Raw genomic sequence first — 21680 nt, 5'->3', positions numbered from 1 at the left:
CTTGGGCCTGCACTCAACTCTGGGACGCAGAATGTGATGCAACCACTAGATGTCGCTGTTCACTAAGGCTGGATCCCTCTCATGTTGAAGCTCCCTGACTGCAGGAGGCTTCTCTGGTTAAGTCTCATCATATGCAGTTCTCAGACCCCTTGTGATTTGACCCATATGTTCTGGTCACGCCCCAAATTGTTCAACTTCTGGCAGCTATATTTTGACACAATCTCAAAGGTTTTGGCGTTGGGAATCTGTCCCTCCCCCATATAGCAATCTTTGGCAGACCTCCGGACAGACTCAAATTGACCACAACTCAAGTTAATGTTATTGCTTTTAACTCTAATTGCTCGTCAGAAAATTCTGACTCTATGGAAGTCACCCTTACCACCGTGGTTTAAAGCCTGGCTATGTGACACATTGTCTTTCTTAAAACTTGAGAAGATAAAGTTTACTCTCAGAAGCTCTACTGATACATTTGATTCTCATTGGAAACCACTGATTAATTATGTGAACCAGCTTTCCGTTAGGAAAATGTCACTGTAGTGGCATATTTATTATTTGTCTGCATAGGTTCCTACCTCACTATACCTCACTGGCTGCCCGCCACACCTTCAGCCCCATTATAGGTGTAAATGAGCCATAGCCCTCATGACTCCTGCTGGTCCATGAATCCTAGCAAGCTGACGCAGTGCCCTGGGTGTCGGCAACTACTAACCTTTTTCTACAGTTCACTCAGTCCTCCTAACTCACTAATTTATTTGATTGTTATTTGTTGTTTTGTTTCCTGATTTTGCTCTCTAAGAGCTATATGTATGTATGTACGTGTGTACATATGCGTATGTGTGCATATACGCATATATATGTCTAGAAATTGATTTACTTAATTACTTATTTTTATTTCTTATTATTATTTATTCCTTTTTGTTTGTTCTTTTTTCTGTCTAACTGGCTAGAATTGTTCATTCTGAAAACACAAAATGGAGACGTATATTGTACTATGTTGCAAATATTGTTTGAATGCTGTATCCAATAAAATATATGAAGAAAAAAAAAGTCTCATCATATGCAAACTCCAAACAGATTCACTGTAATCACAAGTTGACAAGAATCCTGGGATCAAAATCTGCTTTGAAACAAAATAAGACACGTTCACATGTGTTGTTTATTTTATAGGTCCTCTTATAACAGTTTTTTTTAACTGTAATACTGTACAGAGATGAAAAAACTACGGGACATCTGCGAGTTCCATGAAATCAACTTTAGATAATTGACCTTTTCAAATCTATAAAACAATGTAACAACGTTGTCTATACCAGCTCATCCATGCATGAGTATGTCTAATGGTTACTATTATTCTATAAATGGACAGAGTAATTGTGATGTATTATAAACACTGCCTGTGACAGACAGCTTAGCATATAGCAGAACCTTTTAACAACTTGCTCGACATAAAACACGTATCCCAGCATTCCTTGCATTCAGGTATTATGGCACAACTAAGTTGCCAAAATATAAAACTCAAATGTTCAATACATCACATCACCTCCCCTTTTAAAATAAAGGTACTATACTGATGCCATAATACATAACTGAAAAAACACACTCTCAGAGACAAATCGATCAATTCTTTAAATGCAAAGAGTGTGTGTGTGTGTGTGTGTGTGTGTGTGTGTGTGTGTGTGTGTGTGTGCGTGTGTGCGTGCGTGCGTGCGTGCGTGCGTGTGTCTGTGTGTGTACAAACAGTACAAACATTGGCTTACAACTTCATGATTAAGTTTTACTGGAGAAACAGACAGATAGTTTTATTTTATTTATGAAGTTATTTGTCTGATTTACTTAGGGTTCAGACATGGTTCATATTTTCACCCTGTCTGTGACTCGTCTTGACTGACATCAATTTCATTTTCAATTTCAGTTTTTAAACTCAACTTCTTTGTCCACGGAATCCTTCTGCTCTGTTTTGGGTAGCATTAGCCAATCAAGGGCATGATATCTCAGTCTAGCACCCCCCGAAGCAGGAGCAGATGAAGCCATGATGGGAGGGGGGACGTAGTCCCGGCTGAGGACGCTCGGATGGGCTCGGAAATCCACTCGGGACCGCACAGGTGGGAGGAGACAGTGGACTGGTGCTGCAGAGAAGCTGGAATAGGGATAAAACAGGAAGCCTCCAAAGTGTGAGAGGCTCACCAGCTCCTGTTACCATGGAAACAGTACATACAACAGAATATCAATTGGTCTGCAATGGATAAAAGGGACAAGTTGCCCTTTACTTCATGCTACTTTCTTCAAATACTCTAATCTTGAAAAATCTTGTACTCTTCCACATTAATTTAACAGCTCTTGTAACTTTGCAAATTAAAATAATACATAAAGAGCGATGAGTTTATAAAACACTTTACAGTGAGTTAAAGTTATAACATGAAGTTGTAACATGAAAATGCACATCAAAGGATAGTTTCATAGTTTGTAGTCAGGTGCTGTATGAAGATTGAAACAGGTTTCCCGTGCTGTAATCATTCCTCCAGCTCATACTGGACTACAGTCCTTCAGATGCTCCTCCAATGGAACTAACAGCTCAAATCAACAGTCCTTGTTCTGTGTCGAAATGTTTAGCAAAGTTAATATGAGGCTTCAGCGGACTGAGTTACATAAATCAAGTGAGGATCTTAAAGTACACTTAAAGTCAAATATCTTCCTGGAGTAACTATCCTTCTACGGCAGCTCAGCAAGGAAACAGGGAGAGCGTTACTGTGGAAACAGGGAGAGTGTTACTGTGGAAACTTGTCTTCGTCTGACTGCCTCACACTCACTTCAAGTAAACGTTGGTATGGAAAGCATGAGTACTTTACTTTTAATTCTCCTTCACTACATCTCAGATGTTTAACAATGCTAATTAAGATAATGCATATGAAATGGTTAATGGTCGACTGGCTACAACATCAGAATGCTGCTTACACATTATTATGCACTAATAATAACCCTGTATTATGACATGTAACAACCCTACTAAAGTGTTAAGTACATTTTACTGCTACCTCTTCTGTACGTAAGATTTTGAATGAAGCATAATTTTATTAATAAATAATTAATATATATTATATCGGGGTATAAAGTGATATGGCTACTTTTACTTATGATCTAAATTCTTCTTCCACCACTAGTTCCAGTAATTCTTCCGTGTAATAATGACATTAAAAATGATGTGTGTTTTAAAAAGGGTTTGACTGGTTTGTGGGCCGTCTGTGTACCTGCAACGGGATCCCTGGAGGTCCTGGAGTCCTGCCCGCTGCTGCCAGGCTCGGTCCACTTCCTGTTCCCGTGGTGGCCCCCCTGGTCCAGGTGTTAACCTGAGCCGAGCGGAGAAGACTGCTGGGGATACTGGGATCCCACAGATTTGGGTTACGGTCCGGTGGATAGACTGATCCTCTGCACAGCCGGCCCGGTGGCTGTGTCTCTGAGTGTTGAGGCCGGCAGCAGCCTGCTCCATCAGGGGAACTTGTGAGGACAGGGCTTAGTCTGGGGCCCGGATCTCTCGCTGTCCTCTCTGCTAGGGAAACCTTCGGCTCAATTCTCCTTCCGCACAACTCTTGCCAAGGATCGTCCTCAACATTTTCAGCATTGTCACTGTCGCTTCCATGAACATCTTGGATAGATAAGATAGATGGGACTGTTAGTTTTGGATTCATGTTTGTAGAATTTGCATTATGCAGGTTTTCCTTACCTGAAGATTTGGAATTGTCTGAATATTGTGCAGATGATTCTTTTACAGGTTCAGATTTCATGTCAGTCAGCCGCATCTCTTTAGACTTTTGTGATGAATGTTGTAGTTTCCTTATGAGACAAAAGAAAAGGAAAATAATTGACTGATAATAACTTGTTGAAGTAAAAACAATAATGATACAATGTTAATGGCTGATGATTCAAATCATGATTCTAGAATCCTTCTGCAAGACAGCAATGGATTAGAAGTGGATCATTTCTACTGTAAATGCATCTTCATCATCTTCAAGAAGTTTGTCTGTTCAGAGACCAGTGTGCTGCCTGTCCCGGCGGGGACACTGACTCTCTCTCTGGGTCCCGTCTGAGGGCATTCTGCTGAACCCACTCATGCTCCAATCAGCTGCTCCGGCGAGTTTACAGTGTGGACTAACCTGGTTGAACTCTATAACTTTGGATATAGCTTAAAAAAAATAGTCTAAAAGTTAAAGTTTTTTAGATTTCTGTTAACAAAATGATTTCTGTAATTTGGTAATATTTAATTTGATTCCATTTTATTTATAGATAAATACGTATATATATATATATATATATATATATATATATATATATATATATATATATATATATATATATATTATATTTTACTGAAAAGATGAAATATGACAAATCTAAACAATTCTCTATGGATTTTAGAGACTATAATAATATTTAATACTAAGAGTATTTCCTGCTACTTCCTCCTTGTACTCCACTACATTTTAGAAGGAAATGTTCTTTTTTTACTCGGCTTCATTTATCTGCCAGCTAGAGAAACTTTACAGATCAAGTTTTTAAACACAAACATATTCTCTCTGCTAATATACTATCATAACACACAATAACAATAACAATACTAACACACTTTTCTGCATAATGTGTACTTTCACTCTGTGAATGATATTGCATGATAATACTTGTGTACTTGTACTTCAATAAAATTGAAGGGGCAGAACATGGACATGTAACAACTCTTTGACATTGTTCTGCTGCTAATCTGTAGCTCAGAGCACACGCAGGACAATAATTAGGAAAAAACATGAAGCTAATATGGCTGGGTATATTTGTGAAATGAAAAGAATGACTTGCCTCTTTTCTCTTCTTCCATTGCCCGTGTTTCTGAATCCCTTCGCGAAAGGATTGTTGTCTATTTTCAGCTGCGTTATCTGAAAGAAAATAGGTAGAGACATATCTTTATCGCAGTGGGTTATACTTATTATGAGTTATTAGTATTTATCAGTGGATTATGATTATATACCTAAACTTGAAGTAAATGATGTGAATTATTTTTAAGAAAGGTCAGGGGTTAATGACTACCTCGTGGTTTTGGTAGGCTGTGACTGCGATGAACTGCGTCTCCCAGAATGCATAGGTTCTGAAGGTGCTGTAGGGGAGGCTCAGCACGTCGCTGGCCTGCACGATGTGGAACCGGGGCTGGTATCGGTGCATCGAGTTCAGAATGGTCTGGACACACACACACGTACGCACAAACACACACAGACACACACACACACACAAACACACGCACACACACACACACACACACACACACACACACACACACACACACACTCAGGTAAACAATATACAGTTTTATACGATCGCTATGACAATTTTTTCAATTCTTTTAACAGCTTTTCTAAACTCTTAACACACCAACACACACACAATAGTATATTGTATTGACCATAATTGTGTTTTACATTGCAGTTTCTCTTGAAGCCTCTCTACATTTTTGTTTTGTTGGGTTTAGTAAATGCATTCATTTTGTTTCTTTTGCTGCAGAAATTAAATACCGAAAATGAATGACCCATCTCAGAGTAGCTTTATAGAATGTACGGTCTATGAAAAACAGAAGACTTCCTCTCACTCGTGCAGGCATTTTCCTCCTTTCTTCGTGTTCATCTTCATTGTTCTAATAGGACCTCTTTTATGTTCTACAATATGGTCATGCGATTGAAAGAACCTCAACACCTGAGTGTGTTTCCTAGATATCAATCAGCTGTGATCGATCTATTTGCATAACTTCAATCAGCTGTTTCTCAGTAGCAGTGGAACAAAATCCATCGATATATTTGTGTTTCAGTTTACAATATGATCAGCTGTTCACTTTGACATTAGCCTATAAGTTAGGTTTAGAACATGATGTTATCTGTTCTGACACACAGAGTGAAAGCATTTGTAAATTGGTCAGTAAAGATCCATTGTTTTGGTCTTGGTGGAGCTTGTGTGTAAAAGAAGTTCAAGCATTTTAAATTTGTGTTAACTGTATGCATTTTGTGTCAAAGCAACAAGAAATGTGTTAATTGTATAGCCTTCATAGACAGATGTGCTAACTGTGTTAAGAGTTTAGGAAAGTTGTACAAGTTTTGAAAAAATTGTCATAGCAATCGTAATAAAAACTGTAACAAAACCTAATTTATCTTGTTTTATCGTTTTAAAAAGGAATTATACAGATATGAGCGAGAAGTGTAATATATCAACATAATATTAAATTCTAAAGGACGACGTCATGCATCACAGCAAATATCTATTTACATCTTAGAAATCAGCACAGAGGCCTTTAACACATTCTCTGATAGCATTATTATTATTATTATTATTATTATTATATAAAATATAGCACGTTATTATTATTATTATTATTATTATTATTATTATTATTATTATTATTATTATTATTATTATTATTATTATTATTATTGTAGGCGGAACTTCGTTACAGTTTCAGAACCCAAATCCAAACTTACGAATCCATGCTTGTCGGAGATGTTGTTGGTCAGCTTGAGTTTGTGGAAGTTGACCACTCTGGACATCCAGTGCTCGCCCGGGGCCGGGCTGTCCGGGTGGATGTACATGCGTCTGGGCATCTCCGGGTCCGCCTTCCCCACCACCATCCAGCGGGAGTTGTGGAACTTATATCTGCAGTCATCAGCCGTCACGATGTCCATCAGGAAAATATACTTGGCTTCTGTGTCCATCCCGGTGCAGCGGGCCCTGAGCGGCGGGAACATGCGCCTGCAGGAGAAGACAGACACAAGATTGATTAAAGCCCCGTCCAACTCTCTAACTGTTCATCCATGCGCAATAATTGCACTTTAACTGTACCTCCCAGATTTTGTAATGACCATTTCAGTGCCGCATTTGTGGAACTGTGTCCAAAGGTCGCTGGCTTCCAGATAAACTTTGGGCTCTCTCTCCTCTGTCGTTTCCTCTTTCTGCAGAGTGTCAAGAGGCCTGTACAGAACCGGAGACTGCTCCGGGCACGCCGTGTGGCTCACAGGGGCCGCGCTGGCATCAGAACCAGGAACGGATGAGGCCAAGATAGTCCCGAGACAGGCTGCATCTCCGCCTCGCGCTGGAAAGGCGCGTGGCTCCGAGAAGCTGCGCATGGTCTCCGAAGGGAAGGGGAAACTTTTACGCACGACTTGTCGGGCTACACTTTTACGCACCGCTGACACCTGCAGGATATCTGCAGGTTTTTAAAGTCTCTGAGAAGCATTAAAGGTAGCTGCGTTAATAATGTTCCTGCTGGTTGACCAGTGCGGTCTGAAGCCTCCCAGCCCGAGTCCGAACTGATTTACTCCTTGACACGTTGGGACTGGAGTATGACCGGCAACAGTGGGTGGAGTTTCTCACTTTATGTGCAGAAAAATGCTGCTTCACGTTTCTTCACTGGCTGATAAAGCTGTCTGTGACCATTTCTTTATTTATTATTACTTTATCAGACACAAAAATGAGCATCTCTAACTTTATTCTTCTGAGTTCAAAACACAATGGACTCTGATGTGTGTGATGAACAACATCAACCCAACGTTGTGGTGCTGACTCTGACGTTCAGTCCCCTACACATCCCTGTGACCTGTGGTAGGGTGGTCTCCACTGATGCTGCGCTGCAGTCTGCAGGAGTTCGGCCTCTGCCAGCGACTGTCCTGGCTGGATTAGGCTCTGGCTTTGGTTGCAGACTTTACACTGCTCAATGGTCCGTGACAGAGAAGGAACGTGAGTAAGGGCGCCAGCTTCATACGTGCCACCCGTGATCTACAGTATGTCATCAAGACACAAGGTGCTGCTTAATATGAAGTCACCTAAAACAATAGTGTTAAAAATGTTTCAATATTACAAACCCATCAGGATCAATGAAAGTTTGTCAAACTAAATGTTTTGCCTTGGTCACTGGCTTCACTTCACTCATCTCCATCTAATGATAGAGGCTCCAAGATGGGACTGAAGGCTCCGACAGAAATCTAAATATGTACTCATTACAATTATAACATAGTTTGCATGTTATGCTGCATTACAGATGTAAATTAGCATTCTTACTAACTTGGCATGTTTAGATCTTGTATTCTGTCACGATCAGATCAAGCTTCATCTTTTTACAAAAAATGTTTACAATGCCCTACACACACACACACACACACACACACACAACCACATAAACACTTGACCTTGATGCTAAATTTCTGCCTCCTTGGCCTCCAACCTGTGGTTGGTGCTTGTTATGTTAGAGACAGCAATACATCAATATTAATAAACTAAATCTTGAATTACTTTCAGGTGTTTCTTTGATTTTTTACATCTAATGTTTCTTACTTCCTCACTTTCTACAATATCCGGATACGTCACCCTTACAGTTTTTTCAATTTCTGACACACAAAAATGCCATGCATAGCACAATTATTTAAAGTGACACACAGAGAGCAAAACCCCTTCTCAAGTCTCCAAAAGTCTAAACACATTTTCTGTTTAACACACAAATTCACTTTTTAAATGCACTGAACACGGTTCCCTGCATAAGACACAACAATCTGACAGCAAGTCACATGTTTGCCATTTCAAATCACTGCCATTCAAAATGACACTACATGAGCTGATTGGCCAATATATGTACCACCTGGCCAAACACCTCATTGGTTCATTGTTACCACTTAAATCAGGAAGTAACCACTATGATGCCTCTTTTTTTTCTATATATTTATTTCTATACATTTTTTTCTGCAGTTTTCTTTTTCAGTTTACTGTTTTTTTGTGAGCATATTTTTGTTCAATCCAATGTAAATATATCTGCTGTGCATATGTTACACTGACTTGTTTGGTGAAAAATAAAAAAAATAAATGTTTCAACAGCATGTGTGTGTGTGTGTGTGTGTGTGTGTGTGTGTATGTGTGTATGTGTGTAGAGGAAGATGGCGGTTACAGAAGCAGGCTGTGTGGTAGTCAGGGCTGGGGAGTAACGGAATACATGGAACAGCGTTACATAATTAGGATACTGTATTCTGTTAAAGTTACAGAAATAACATAATCAGAATACAGAATCATTTAGTAATGATATACTACCATGCAGCACATGTGCACACATTAAAACACTTTACAACACCACGCCGGTGGAAACAATCCATTATCATGGCCTAAGAAAATGACATCATCACAGTACAGCACAAGTATGGTGCACGAAGGTATGTCCATATTTAGTATCCAAGTAATTTAAAAATAACAGAAAGTTGTCAAGTCACGTTACTTTTGGGATACTTGGATTAGGTTGCTGACTACATTTTTACAGGCAACAATTTTGTAGGCAACCACAACTCCACGAGTCAACTCAAGTGACTGAGAGAGCAGAGAGACAGTCCAAGATAACAGGTTATAGGAACTTCCCGACCTGCAGACTCAGAGCCGGAAACACTGCAAGCTCGCAAACCACGGGATTCACTCGATAACTCACGAGTCCTCGATGGCTCATAAGTTGTCGATGACTCGTGAGTTCTCGCGGGAGTCAGTCAATCCCGCAAATCAGCCGGCTATATGAGTGGATCAGCAGTCGTCTGTCCTCGAGCTCAGGATAAAGCAAATCCACAACAAAAGCCATTCTTTCACTTCTGAAATAACATACAATGTTCTGTACGTAGCCTAGCTAGGCCTACTGCAGGTTTGGTGTATAAATGTAGTATGTTAAAATGCAATTAGGTCGAGCAGACAGTCCGAAATATTGCAAGCTCGCCTCGGCTCGCCTATAGATGTAGCATTCAATACTGACTCAAGTGACTCACACAACCTGGATCAGTTTAGTGAGTGACTCAGAATAACCCGAATCCTTAAAAGGAATCGAGTTTGCCAGGCCTAGATTGCATTAAACTGAAAAGCCAGGAGTAATTGGGATTATTTGACATAGATGACAGGTTGTAGATGTTTGTGATGCTTTTTTAAATAAGAAAATTGACTAAATCATAGGATGACTTGCGATTAAAGTCCGGTGTTGATGTCTGTTAACTTATTTATAGCTTGTTACAACTTCTAAGTCGACCATGACTTTGATGAAACAATGGTAGGGGGTAACAGCAGTTTTTCTAAAAGTCTCACACTGAGGCTTGTATTTCAGCAAGGACTTTGCTGTGAAATCAGGAAATAGCTCACACTGAAGCTTTTGTTATAGCTTCCCGAAGGCTCGCTGATCGGATGCCTAAGTAAGCACACGTCTTCTTCAGGAGGTCATTCAAGATATGCAGTGGGTGGCAGAGCTGTGGATGACCCAATCTCTTTCTGGCAGAGAAGCAGGGGAAAACCCTGCTTGTCCGTCAGCCAACTTCAAAGAGTCTGTAATCTGAAACAGGCCCGAGAATGATGGCAAACAAGACGCCTGGCTGTTATGTGTGGGTTTGGCCCTCAAGCTGTGTGTGAAACCTGTCACTGAGGATAAAGCCGCAGATCTCCACTGGGTCAGTGCCCAGCAACACACTCTCCCCAGCAGAGCCTGCACATTACTGGATGCTCCGTTTGGGTGTGGGGGTATGGTCCATGAGGCTGCTTAGTTAAAAGCTTGCTCGCTTCACCTAAAAGAGTACTCCATCTATTTAGCATTACACTCCATTGTCAGACTCACGATTGGCAGAAAAAAGTGTTTAGAATGAATGCAGCAGTGCCAGAGATACCATCTTTTTTATTCCACAGATTATTATTTATTGTCAAAACCTGGTGCCTACATTACCCACAATGCATCTCAATCACCAACAGTTCGAGCCTCAAAAATTTGGGTGTGTAATGCTAGTAGCAGCTAATGAATACAGAGCCCCGGAAGGGTCACGGCGAGATTTTTTCAGGGGACTACTTTTGTGTTACCTCGCAATACTTTTCATCTTCCATTCCCAAGACATGGGTCTATTCCCACTCAGCTGCCCAGCGCAACGCCACAATATGGATCAGCTCGCTGAATTTTACTTTGAGCTGGGAATGCTGATATGGCCTACTACTCAATGGGCACATTCATATCTGTTCTATAATCAATACCTATTTCTTAAATGAATGAAAAGATAAAGTGCGTGTGTCGCATGTGGCGATGAACCAACACTGATCGAATTATCAGAGAATCTGTAGCTCCCCTCGGAGCAAGCTCATGTTTTAGCTTGTGTCCATTTTATTTCTATGGTTGTATCAAATTAGACAAATAACTAATATGTTCTTTATCAGACAGTAAACAAACACATAGCCTACAGATAACCTATTTAGATACCACCTAAATTAGAAACCGCATAAAATGCCGCAATAGACCCAAAATGTTATGTTATAATGCTATGACTATAAATTTAAAACAAAATATCCTAATACTTTTTATATTAATTTTTATAATATTTTAAGACACCACTTTATCTAATTTGACATCAAATACAATGCTATTAGATCCAAAATGTGTGACAGTAGATGACATGCTACCAAATTGTAGACACCACTTTTACCAACCTGGACATAAATTTTATTAGACAGCAGGCTGTTATTATAAGAATGTAATCTCATATCAGGCATAGCCTTCAGTCAGACAAAACCCTGAGAGCTCAGAAGACAATACATCTATTTGGCCTTTATTTAAGTTTCACTTTCTGTCATTTGTGGCTGATTAGAAGAAAACTGCTGTAAACTAAGTCAAACCACATCAGGTCACATCTGGTCGCTACTTCACACGTCCCTTACAGCCCATATAGATATAAAGAAATAGGCTATTGATCATAGCCTATATATGAGATATGAATGTGAGCAGTATATCATCATAATGCATCATTTCAAAGTAAAATTCAACGAGATGATTCATTGCGCTGGGCAGCTGAGTGGAAATAGACACATGGCTCAGAAGGAATGGAAGAAGAAAAGGTTTGCGAGAGAAGGTAACGCAAAAGTAGTCTCCTGAAAAAATCTCACCGTGACCCTTCCTGAGCTCCGTAAATCTACAGAGATCTGCTAAGCTCACTTATTTCAACCTTTCAAAGTTAGAACAGAAAAAATACATTGCACATCTATAATGTGTGTGGAGGGGGACGAGTGGGTTAAACTTTTATCTAAGCAAGTTAGACAGTGTGCAGGAGTTTCTTTGCAACCTTTCAAACTTGCAGTTTTCAGCCCTAATAGACACTGACCCAAGTGACACACACACCTTCTATCTCTGACCATCCCACACAATCTTCTCATGAAGGGGGATTAATAGTTCTGCATTAATAGGTTCCTGTGTACGTAGCCACAAAGCCTACACACATAGCCATTGTAGCTACGCCATAGCTAACTTTCTCAAAAACCTAACTACACATCGGCGCTACAACCTCTACAGAGATACTCCATGGAGAACTGTGAGATCTTCTGACTTTTGCTCTAGCACCACCACAAGGCTAATGTTTGTGGTTAAGACTGAAATATCTCATCAACTATTTGATGAATTTTACAACAGATATTCAAGTTCCAGAGAGGATGAATTCTAAGGACTTGACCCAAATGTTTACTTATGCTGTGAATATCTCAACATCTACATGCATTAGTACATTTGGTGCAGATATCCATGGTACTGAGACAATGCATCCTGCTGACTGTAGTGATCCTCTGACCTTTCGGCTAGCACCACTCTAACATTATAGTTTTTGTTCTTTATTGAAATATCTTGACAAAGTATGTGGTGGATTGATGTAGTCATTCCTTTACGGTCTGCAGGATGAATTGTAATAACTTTGATCTCCTGACTTTTCACTTAGCACCATCATCTCGTCCAATACTTTGGTGTTTGACCACCCACCTGCAGATTCCATGACTTTGTGTTTAATGCTAATTATCAAATGCTTGCATGCTAAGACTAGCACACTAGCGGTGAGCATGGTGAATATTATGCCTGCTAAACCTCAGCAGGGGAGCATTGTGACTGTGAGCTTGTTGATGTGAGTGTTTAGCTCTGGTTCCATGGCTGCAGACTCTAGACCTGGTTAAGTTAGCAGCTGGTTTCCTGCTCAGTGTCATGACTGAATCGTCTCTATTTTATGTACACTGAATGATAAACTTGTGTTTTGTTTTTTGATCATAGAGCATTTGGGAATAATGCTCTTTATCTATATGAGTCCCCTGCCTTGAGAATACGTCAAAGCCCAAATCCTGTTGTGAGATCACGAGAATATTAAAAGAACAAAAGGCTACCAAGACAAAATGGTCATTAGAAGATGAGAGTAAAGAGAAAAAGAAATTGAGAACACTCAAAAAGCCTAACTTTAGCAAATGTTTCAGTGCATCAGTCCGAGTTGCTGTGTCATGGTGTGCTAATTTCCCCCTTTTGATACCATTAATGCTTTTTAGTCAGTGCAGCCAAAACAAGTTTAGCCACCCTCAAGCATCATTTGTTCACAATCTCTTTGGCAATAATATTAATTTGCAATGTACCACATCTGTGATCCAGTCTCCATGTCATTGTCCTGCAGACTGGAAATCTCCTCCACTAGAAGGCTACCAAGCAGCTCTTTCTACGCTGCCTCCCTAACACCTCTCCTGTTTGGACAGAGGAACGTTGATGAATGGCCTGGTGGTAACAGGTTAGTGCGAGTGAACATAGTTGGACTTTGGAGGTGGGAGGAATGTAGTTTAACAGCAGAGCAGAGGTGTTAAAGGAGGCACACGCACGCACGCACGCGTGCACGCATGCACTGTGTTCTGTTATGTATTATTGCCTTCATGTCCTATTCAGTCTAACAAGATGATGGAGACGTCCTCCTAGATTGTAGAAATACTGTATTTACATTTTATTCAGAACTACAGAAATAGTTCTTCCCGTAATATAGTATTCATTGGAATTGTATTCAAATATTTCAGGGGGGCTTCAAGGTGATGCTAAGCATTCCTCACACTTCCCATGGAACACAACATATTTGATTGTAGGCCCGGAGATGAACAACAGTACCCATCAGCGCTGTAGCAGTGTGTCGTATGTGTGAAGAATCACATGTTGAAATAACAAGAGCCATTTTTATGTCCAGAGCTATTACATTTAACAGCGGGGGCTCCATGTGAAGAACTGTGTGTTCCAAACAGGTGTGCATTATGTTTGTTGTGTAAATAAAAAATATTTTTTTTGCTTTTGCCTTGTTATGCAGAGAGAGTATGCTGTCTTTGAAGAGTGGCACTGTTGACTATCGGGTTCCATTTTGCTTGGTAATCATAGTTTTTCTTTGAGTGTATTTAGTGATGCAGAAGCATGTAAAAGTCTGAGCTCAAGGCAAACAAGCCAAAATCTAACAAATTAATTATATTTTTAGAAAGCATATACAGTATGTATGATTGATGATCCGGTCAATTAATTGAAAACAAAGGTTTATGCAAAGAAAAAAGGAAACAATCAAGTTTTTCCAGCAGCAACCCGGTGATAAATCATCTACATAGGAAGGTGAGGGATGAAGGTATGAGAGAGAGCTGAGGGAGGAGGAGGAGAACATTAGACCTATTAGCTTATTGAGAGGGGGAAGATGGATGGACAGCAGGACGTTAAAGACAGCTGTTTAAACAGCTTCTCCACTGATCAGCTCGCCATCATTACTTCATGTCCCCTTCCAATGGAAAACAATCCTTAACATTCCTATTTAAAACACTTTCACTGCAAAATAAAATGTCCATCATTTAATAAACATGACTGACATAATTGATCATACATGTAAGCTGCAATATTTTATTCAATATATTTTATATGAACCATTGACTATGTGTAATGTGTATTTGGAATTCTCTCGGTGTCTGTCAGCTCGTTGTTCTGGTTTGGACTGCTTTGGTTCAGTCTCATAGCTCAGATCTGTCCTTCCTCAGGTTTCTCTCTCTTTATGTTTAAGTTTTTTGGTTTGTTTCATTGTGGACTTCCTTTTTCAAATCAAAGATGTCATGTTATAATCAGCCAGGGTGATGCAAGTTGTACACGTGAAGCCCTGTTGCAGCACATTATAACTATAATGACAGGAATGAGAGTTTGTTGGACCCTTCCATTGGTCATTGTGAAGCTAAACATCACTGTTTCCCCTGAGATCAACACTTTAAGTGGTGGTGATAAATATTCTGGACAGTACGTCTAGGCTCTATGCGGAATGATAGCAGGCTGCACCCAAGACAATAATGTCATACAAATAATGTAATATGACTACATTATAATGATAAATATTTTCTGTGATTGTCACCGCTCAGCACTTCATCTCCCATGACAAGTCAATCTCCTGTCTTTTCTTTTAGTGTGTATAGTTCAATGCCCTGAACTGAGCCCCAGTGCACTTTCAGGATAATTTACAGAAGCTGGCAGACCATCACTAATTTTCTGGAGTAGCTTTTCACTGCATTAGGAAGTCAATCTTTTTAAGAAGTGTTGAAGTGTACAGATTTGCTCAAACCCAGACAGCTTCCTGCTCGCCATCTGACACCTGGGGGCCAGCTGAGTTAAAAAGTGGCTCCATCCATTTTTCACAATATCTATGCAAACAGTATAAAATGACTGGAATGTTTAATTAACATTATTTGTGTTCATCATAATGCCATGATGAATCCAACTATCATATAAAAAATAACCCTCTGCCTTGATTTGAAATATTGACATGTGTCTGGGTAACACATCCTGAAGTGATAATAGTGTTTCAATTAAGAAGATGTGTTTTCCTTGTTGTCAGCACAAAGAGCCCATTAAAGAGCCTCTGAAAGGAGCTGCGGCTCTATTTCACTCCGCTGACTGCTCTGACAATACTCCTTCTCGCCTGTTGATCTGAATAGTGTGAATATTTATGTCCAGAGGTGTTTGCCTCTCCTTAATGTCTGCACTCTTTAAACAGACAAAGAGGACAGGTCCTCGTATATTAACAGAGGCCTGTCCTGCCAGAAGAAGCATTACAGCCTCCTCATTATGGAATGATTGACTGCTTCTCACACTGCTCAGCAGGCTGGCTGCTGCATCAGTGTAAACTCATCCACTCACTGAGCATTTACCAAAGAAGCTGCTGTATGAATAATGCTCACATCCAGGTGATGCTTTCACAACGAACCATCCACACAGCCTACGGTAGCTTTTTCTTCTGTAAAAAGCTCTTTCCATTATAATACAAAGTAACTTTTGCTGAACAGCAACAACTGTGGCCACAAGAGACAATTACAGCATAATGGTTAATGTATAGCGTAATCATAGCACAAGAGGAGAAGTCAAAACAAGGTATGATATACTGTATATATATAGAAAAAGTATAGAAAATTAGCCTGAAACCATAAAAGAAGGAGGACATGCGCCTTTCTTCACATCCTTTACATCAGTAGTAATGCCAGAATAAATAATTATTTGTAAAATGCATCTTACTTTATGTATAGCTTCTATAGTTTTCAAAGTAACTAGTAACTGTGTCAGCTAAATATAGTAGAGACAATAATAAAATATGTCACTGAACTATAGTGGACTAAAAATCTCTCAAAATATAAGTCAGCATTAAACGCATATCTGGGGTCTTTAGAGACCCAGGACCAATAAATTGCTTTTGCATCACCTCATATGTTTTGTGCTAGCTCGCTACAGCTAGCTGCGCTGCCTGGCGGTGGCTGTGCAGCGGGGGCTAAAGCTTCTACATGTCCAACAGGTTTTCACTCCCATCTCGTAAAATACGGACGCTTGGTTAGGTGCCTTTGTCGTTGTTATTGACGCTAAAAGTCTCCTTTAGCGTCATATAATGCGCTTTAACTAAACGCGCTTGGTCGGGACTATTGGCGTCCCTTTTGATGTAGTGATGTATGTTAAGGAAAAGGTTAAAAAAGAAAGTGACTTTAGGAAACATGACAAGCAGGACACGAACCCCAGTCTCCTGGGTGAAAGTCCTGTGTTTGACCCATCCTCCACCCCGACCAATGTCCCTACATGAAATTTCAGCCTTACATACTACTCGCTAAACCCTGTGTACCTGCCTGCTGGTTCTACAAACACACTGAAGGACGCCTTTTTCGTCGCTTCAGACGCTGACAGCCACTGTCCAAACGTCTGTATTTTACGAGTTCGGAGTGAGAACGGGTTGACATGACATGTGTGTAACCAATATACACAATATATGATTAGCTTCACCTCAGTGCTCAGCAAGCACCAACATATGTTAAGATATATGGAAGTTTGTGATACAACAATTAAAAACTAATGGGTCCCAACCAGTGTTAACAGGATAACAGCTTTGGAGAGTCCCATTCCTCTTCTTTTAGAAGAAGCTAACTGCCTTCCCCAACCCTGAGTCCCTACGCCAAGCTAGCACACCAACTGACACCAGACTGAACCTCTGATATCAGCCATCCAGCTAACTCGCACACAGCAAACAAGCTAACCCTCAACACGTTTTCATGTAATTATTGCTGAATCTCAAATTGTAATCCCTTACACTAGCCTTGGGCATCATAACTGTAATGAGTGGAGCTAACACATAATGTATAATATTATATCCTAATACAGCTCAGCCAAACTCGATGTATGTGCTGAAAACTTACTGCGAGGGAAGGCAAAGGTATCTCAGGAAAACCAACATACCAACATGACCTTTAAGACAAATCAAGACCAGGTAATAAAGGAGGACTCTGGGGCAGTTCCTGATTTGCCTGTTTGGTTATCCATCCTTTCTTTTATCATGACAAATAGATGAGCATAAATAATAGATGCTGTTTTATCTGCTCAGTGAACTACAGTATATTGTATGTGTTGGCATGTGTTGTAAAGTGATTGAGCACTATATAAATACAGTCCATTTACCATTTATATTGACCCTCTATTTCCAAACCTGTACAACACACATAGGCTACATTGCTGATAACATATAGAGCATGTGGTCGTGTAAAAGTGATGCCTTCCCTTCCCCTGGGAAACATTTACACCCAATTGTTTGCACTAGAACAGGTGTGGACGGCTTTAATAAAGATGAGCACGGAATCTGGCTGGGACCAATGGATATTAAAATATCTCATGACCTTGCAAACAGGGATTACAGTGCAAGTCTGCCACAGCAGGAGGCGACTGCACGCAACATGCCCTGCGATCCTCTCCACTCAATAAGCTGAGGCAGAATTTATGGCCCTGCAGACAGCCCGTGCTGTATGTGTTGGTCTCCGCTATGGATTACGGGATACACAAATGGTGATGCGTGGGTGTCAGGAGAGGTGCTAGACGCTGATGTTTCAGGTTTCAAGGTTCAGCTGGAATTCTGCAGCCTTCTCAATGTAAATGAATCATATCTACCCAAGGGACATATATACAGGAAATACTCAGGGCCCCAAGTCACCGCTGGATCATAAACACCTTTATGTTTGCTCTCTTATTCCCACTCTGTCTCTTTGTCTGCCTCTGAGGAGCAATAGCATCACTCTCAAGTTGACTGCATTACTGTAATTTCTCCCAAGATCCTGACTCAAGCCTGTCGTCCACCATTACATGTCAATACTTGGCTCTGTCCATTAATCGAACCAAGGAGCATTTATTTACGAGGCACAACAAGGCTGGGTAAGCGAGGAAGCAGACTCTGCAAAGAGCTTAGTCAAATATAATTCACTGTTGATCCAGACGCCATCGGTAAATGTTGAAATGCAGGGTTTGCCTTTCTGATTATCTTCCTGTCAAAATGCTGCTGCTATCTCCTGTTTATTCATAACTCTCTCACCCTGCATAGTAGCTAACGTTCTGTAATCCATTGACTGTAAACTGCTGAGATCAGCATTTATTTGAAAAGAAATTACTACATGCAATGTGAAAGAGGTCACTTATATTAACAGACCTGCAGAGAATTCTGCAGTGTCCCTCAGCTCTATCTTTTTAGGGTCTTTCAGCTCATTGCTTTGGTTTTTATAGACCGAATCCCCCTGACACAAAATAACTTCCTGTAGACACATGGCAGTTAATCTGAAATGTGGAGATATGTGAAATCAGCAAACTTGTTTATTCCTGTCATTTTCAGCCATAACTGTAACATTTAAAGGTAAATAGTTAAACACGGAGGTTTCTGCTGTGCTTATTTCCTGTCCTGTGTAGCTTTGCTAGCATCTCTTGAACCAAATCTGGCGTTAGGAACAGCAACATGTCACCGCCGGTCGGACTGACTGCTAGTTTGGGTGGAGTCATTTTCTTTAGTCTGTGGCCCAACAGGTAAAATAGCTCTCTGAGCTAACGTTAGTCAAAGTGTTGACATATGAAAGCATCAAACATACATTTCAATGCCGTTAAATTGTACGTACAGGACGCAAGAGTTTTCTATCCAGAAGTTATTGTCAACAGACATTGTGACTGATTCTAAAGCCCACACATTCCCTGTATCATCAAGCTCCTCTCCAGCAAAGTGTTGAGAAACCAGTACTACCTGCAGCAACTAGCAATGTTGGGAATGAGCTACTAGCTTGACTACATTTTCCAGAAGATGCTCGGTAGCATTCCTATTTACAAAATCATGTACAGTATCCAGTAGCAAGCAATGCTTTCCACTAAGTAGAAGGGCAGTGTGACCAAACTCTAAAGGACAAAAGATAAAATAAACTCTGAATTGATTCAGCCAGCAGCAAATTTCTTTATTCTTCTTCATTAGAATATTCTGAAATGTTGTAGAAAATGTATTCAAGCTTGTGAACCTTATTGTTTGCACCAAAGACTGCATCACATCCTCCAAATGTTTTTTTCTGTAATGTGATGCCTGAACGTAACCATTCGTGTCCTCCATAAACAGTCGCAGTGGGAACTGAGCAACTTTAAAACCTCAAAAGTTTCCTTACATTATGTCCTTACCACTGTGACCGTTAAATGCTGCTTAGAGATATATTTATTTAATTATTATGGTGATGGTGGTTTCTAATGATTTCTTAAGAAACCAAATCTGAAGGCCAGCCCATAGGAAAAATAATAGCAGTTGTGCGATTCTTTTTAAGTTAGCTAGAGATATTCAGACTGCAAAAAGAAGTTAATCGATTGTACCTTGAAAATAAAAACAGCAAGTATTTTCAGTAGTACTGCATAATGGGTAACATTTGAGTGGCCGAACCTGCTATGACTTCTCAGATAGATAGAAAGCTAATTAAGCAAACATGTAAGTCATACAAGAGGACATGGAAATCAACATACAGGTTAGCATCACTACAAAGCCAAGACAAGCTGTCAGCTTCAGAATGGCTTCTTCTGGGCCAGCTGCACGCTGTGCTGCCACTCAAGTTCAGGACATACAATCAGCATTTTGGGATCTTTATACGGAAACTAATGGCAAAACTTAAAGTAGACATAACCAGCCTTTCAACACAGGTGGAAACCACATGTCTCCAAGTGTTAATGAATCCAGTTTAATAACAGCAAGACCAGGGGACTGATTTAGACATGACGTCCGCTGCAAGAAGATGGAGCTGTTTTCCACCAAATAAGTCAGAAGGTCCTGACCATACAGTCTGCTCCTAACAGGTGGACCACGTCACTCAGGCTCAGGCACGCTCTCACATGGCTCATCATCACCATAACTGCTTCATTCTGGGAATTTAATGAGGTGATGCTAAATATGTCTTTCTATATTTCAAAAAGTAATTGGGCTATTAGGAGTATTTATGGCATTTACATTCTAGTCTAAGATGTCTCAATCATGAATGATGTCAACAGGACTTGCATCATTATTATAATTATATATCATTATAATAGTTGACCTGGATAGTTGTGAAAATATTTTTAAAAGGATTGCAAAACCAGCTAGAACAATAAACTAATAAAAACATAATTCTACCCCACTACATTTATTTGGCATGGTTTTACTGATAAAACATATGATGAGCTTATAAAGCAGGACGCACTGCTTTGGGCTGGAAAAGTGGTTAAAGTCAGCTCCACCAACAACATTTCACATCTGATTTTATGTTTGAGTATCAGTTATTATATTATAATATGATTAATAATAGCATAACAGCTGTGCTTTTGCCTGATGGTCTGTGCTAATGACGTCAGTACCTGGGACATGTGGCATCGCTATTTTTACTTTAGTAAAACTAAAACATTAAAGTTGTTGATGGTTATTTCTGAATACACCGTAGTTGTTCCTCAGAGAGGTTTTAATTTGAAAGTAATAACCGGAAGTGTAGTTTTTTCACCCCGCACGTCACATGTTGTGTAAAGATGGCTGCCACTGTCATCAAGTCAGATCCGCTGGGAAGTTTCTGGCTTTTATGTCCCATGTTTCATTTTGAAAACCTCCGGAAATTAACCTGTTTGTTTGTTAGCGTTTGTATTTTAATAAGTCCGTCGCTGGCAGACGAACAGGACTTTATGGAGGACTTTCTGAAGCGGGAATATTCTCTGGCAAAGCCGTACCATGGTGAGTTCAAGTCCTACCATGGATACTGAGCCGTACCGTACCGCGCTGAGTTAAAGTTACGGAGCCGTTCCGTGCTGAGTTAAAGTTATCACCAACAATAGCAATAAATCAAGTCAGCCACATTGTTTGATAGCTAATGTTAGCTACTGAGTATAATAATTAACTCAGGTTTTCAAGTCTTACGTCTGACGTCACCATACGTGAAATGAGAGCTAACGTCACTGTTAATGAGCCCAGCACGATAGCGTTAGTTGCTGCGGTTGATGTTTATTAAGTTGAGCTTAAACCGTGATATTAAGATTGTATGGACTGATTGTAATACTAATGTTTAAGGAA

The 21680-nt window shown here is 40.1% G+C and overlaps 3 protein-coding genes across 5 annotated transcripts in view; 1 reads left to right on the top strand and 2 right to left on the bottom strand.

Moving 5' to 3' along the window:
- Nucleotides 1–1816: 1816 nt before the first annotated feature.
- LOC116065638 lies at nucleotides 1817–3981 on the bottom strand. Of its 2 annotated transcripts, XM_031321181.2 has the most exons (3): nucleotides 3716–3981; nucleotides 3243–3637; nucleotides 1817–2187 (listed from the first exon to the last, which is right to left on the bottom strand). In XM_031321181.2, exons 1-3 carry the CDS (start codon nucleotides 3789–3791, stop codon nucleotides 1906–1908), a joined length of 753 nt encoding a protein of 250 aa, XP_031177041.1. In that variant the 5' UTR covers nucleotides 3792–3981; the 3' UTR covers nucleotides 1817–1905. The 2 variants fall into 2 exon arrangements, with proteins under 2 accessions (XP_031177041.1, XP_031177040.1); XM_031321180.2 differs by having other exon boundaries at nucleotides 3243–3981.
- A 512-nt stretch (nucleotides 3982–4493) lies between these two features.
- On the bottom strand, nucleotides 4494–7341 carry LOC116065639 (T-box transcription factor TBX3-like). Its single transcript, XM_036008341.1, has 4 exons — nucleotides 6501–7341; nucleotides 5068–5214; nucleotides 4840–4916; nucleotides 4494–4518 (listed from the first exon to the last, which is right to left on the bottom strand). The coding sequence occupies exons 1-4, from the start codon at nucleotides 6762–6764 to the stop codon at nucleotides 4494–4496; spliced, it is 513 nt and encodes a 170-aa protein (XP_035864234.1). The 5' UTR covers nucleotides 6765–7341.
- Nucleotides 7342–21108: 13767 nt separating this feature from the next.
- Nucleotides 21109–21680, top strand: part of lman2lb (lectin, mannose-binding 2-like b) — a 7580-nt gene continuing 7008 nt past the window's right edge. For both annotated transcript variants that reach the window (XR_004895980.1, XM_031321172.2), the window contains exon 1: nucleotides 21109–21344. Coding sequence is in view for 1 of the 2 variants with exons in the window: in XM_031321172.2 (XP_031177032.1) it covers nucleotides 21146–21344 (199 nt within the window). In the remaining variant the exon portion in view is untranslated. The remainder of the gene's footprint in view (nucleotides 21345–21680) is intronic.

The sequence above is a fragment of the Sander lucioperca genome, chromosome 2 (assembly GCF_008315115.2).
Source record: "Sander lucioperca isolate FBNREF2018 chromosome 2, SLUC_FBN_1.2, whole genome shotgun sequence".
NCBI lineage: Eukaryota > Metazoa > Chordata > Actinopteri > Perciformes > Percidae > Sander > Sander lucioperca.
This window is presented reverse-complemented; position numbering and strand designations above follow the sequence as displayed.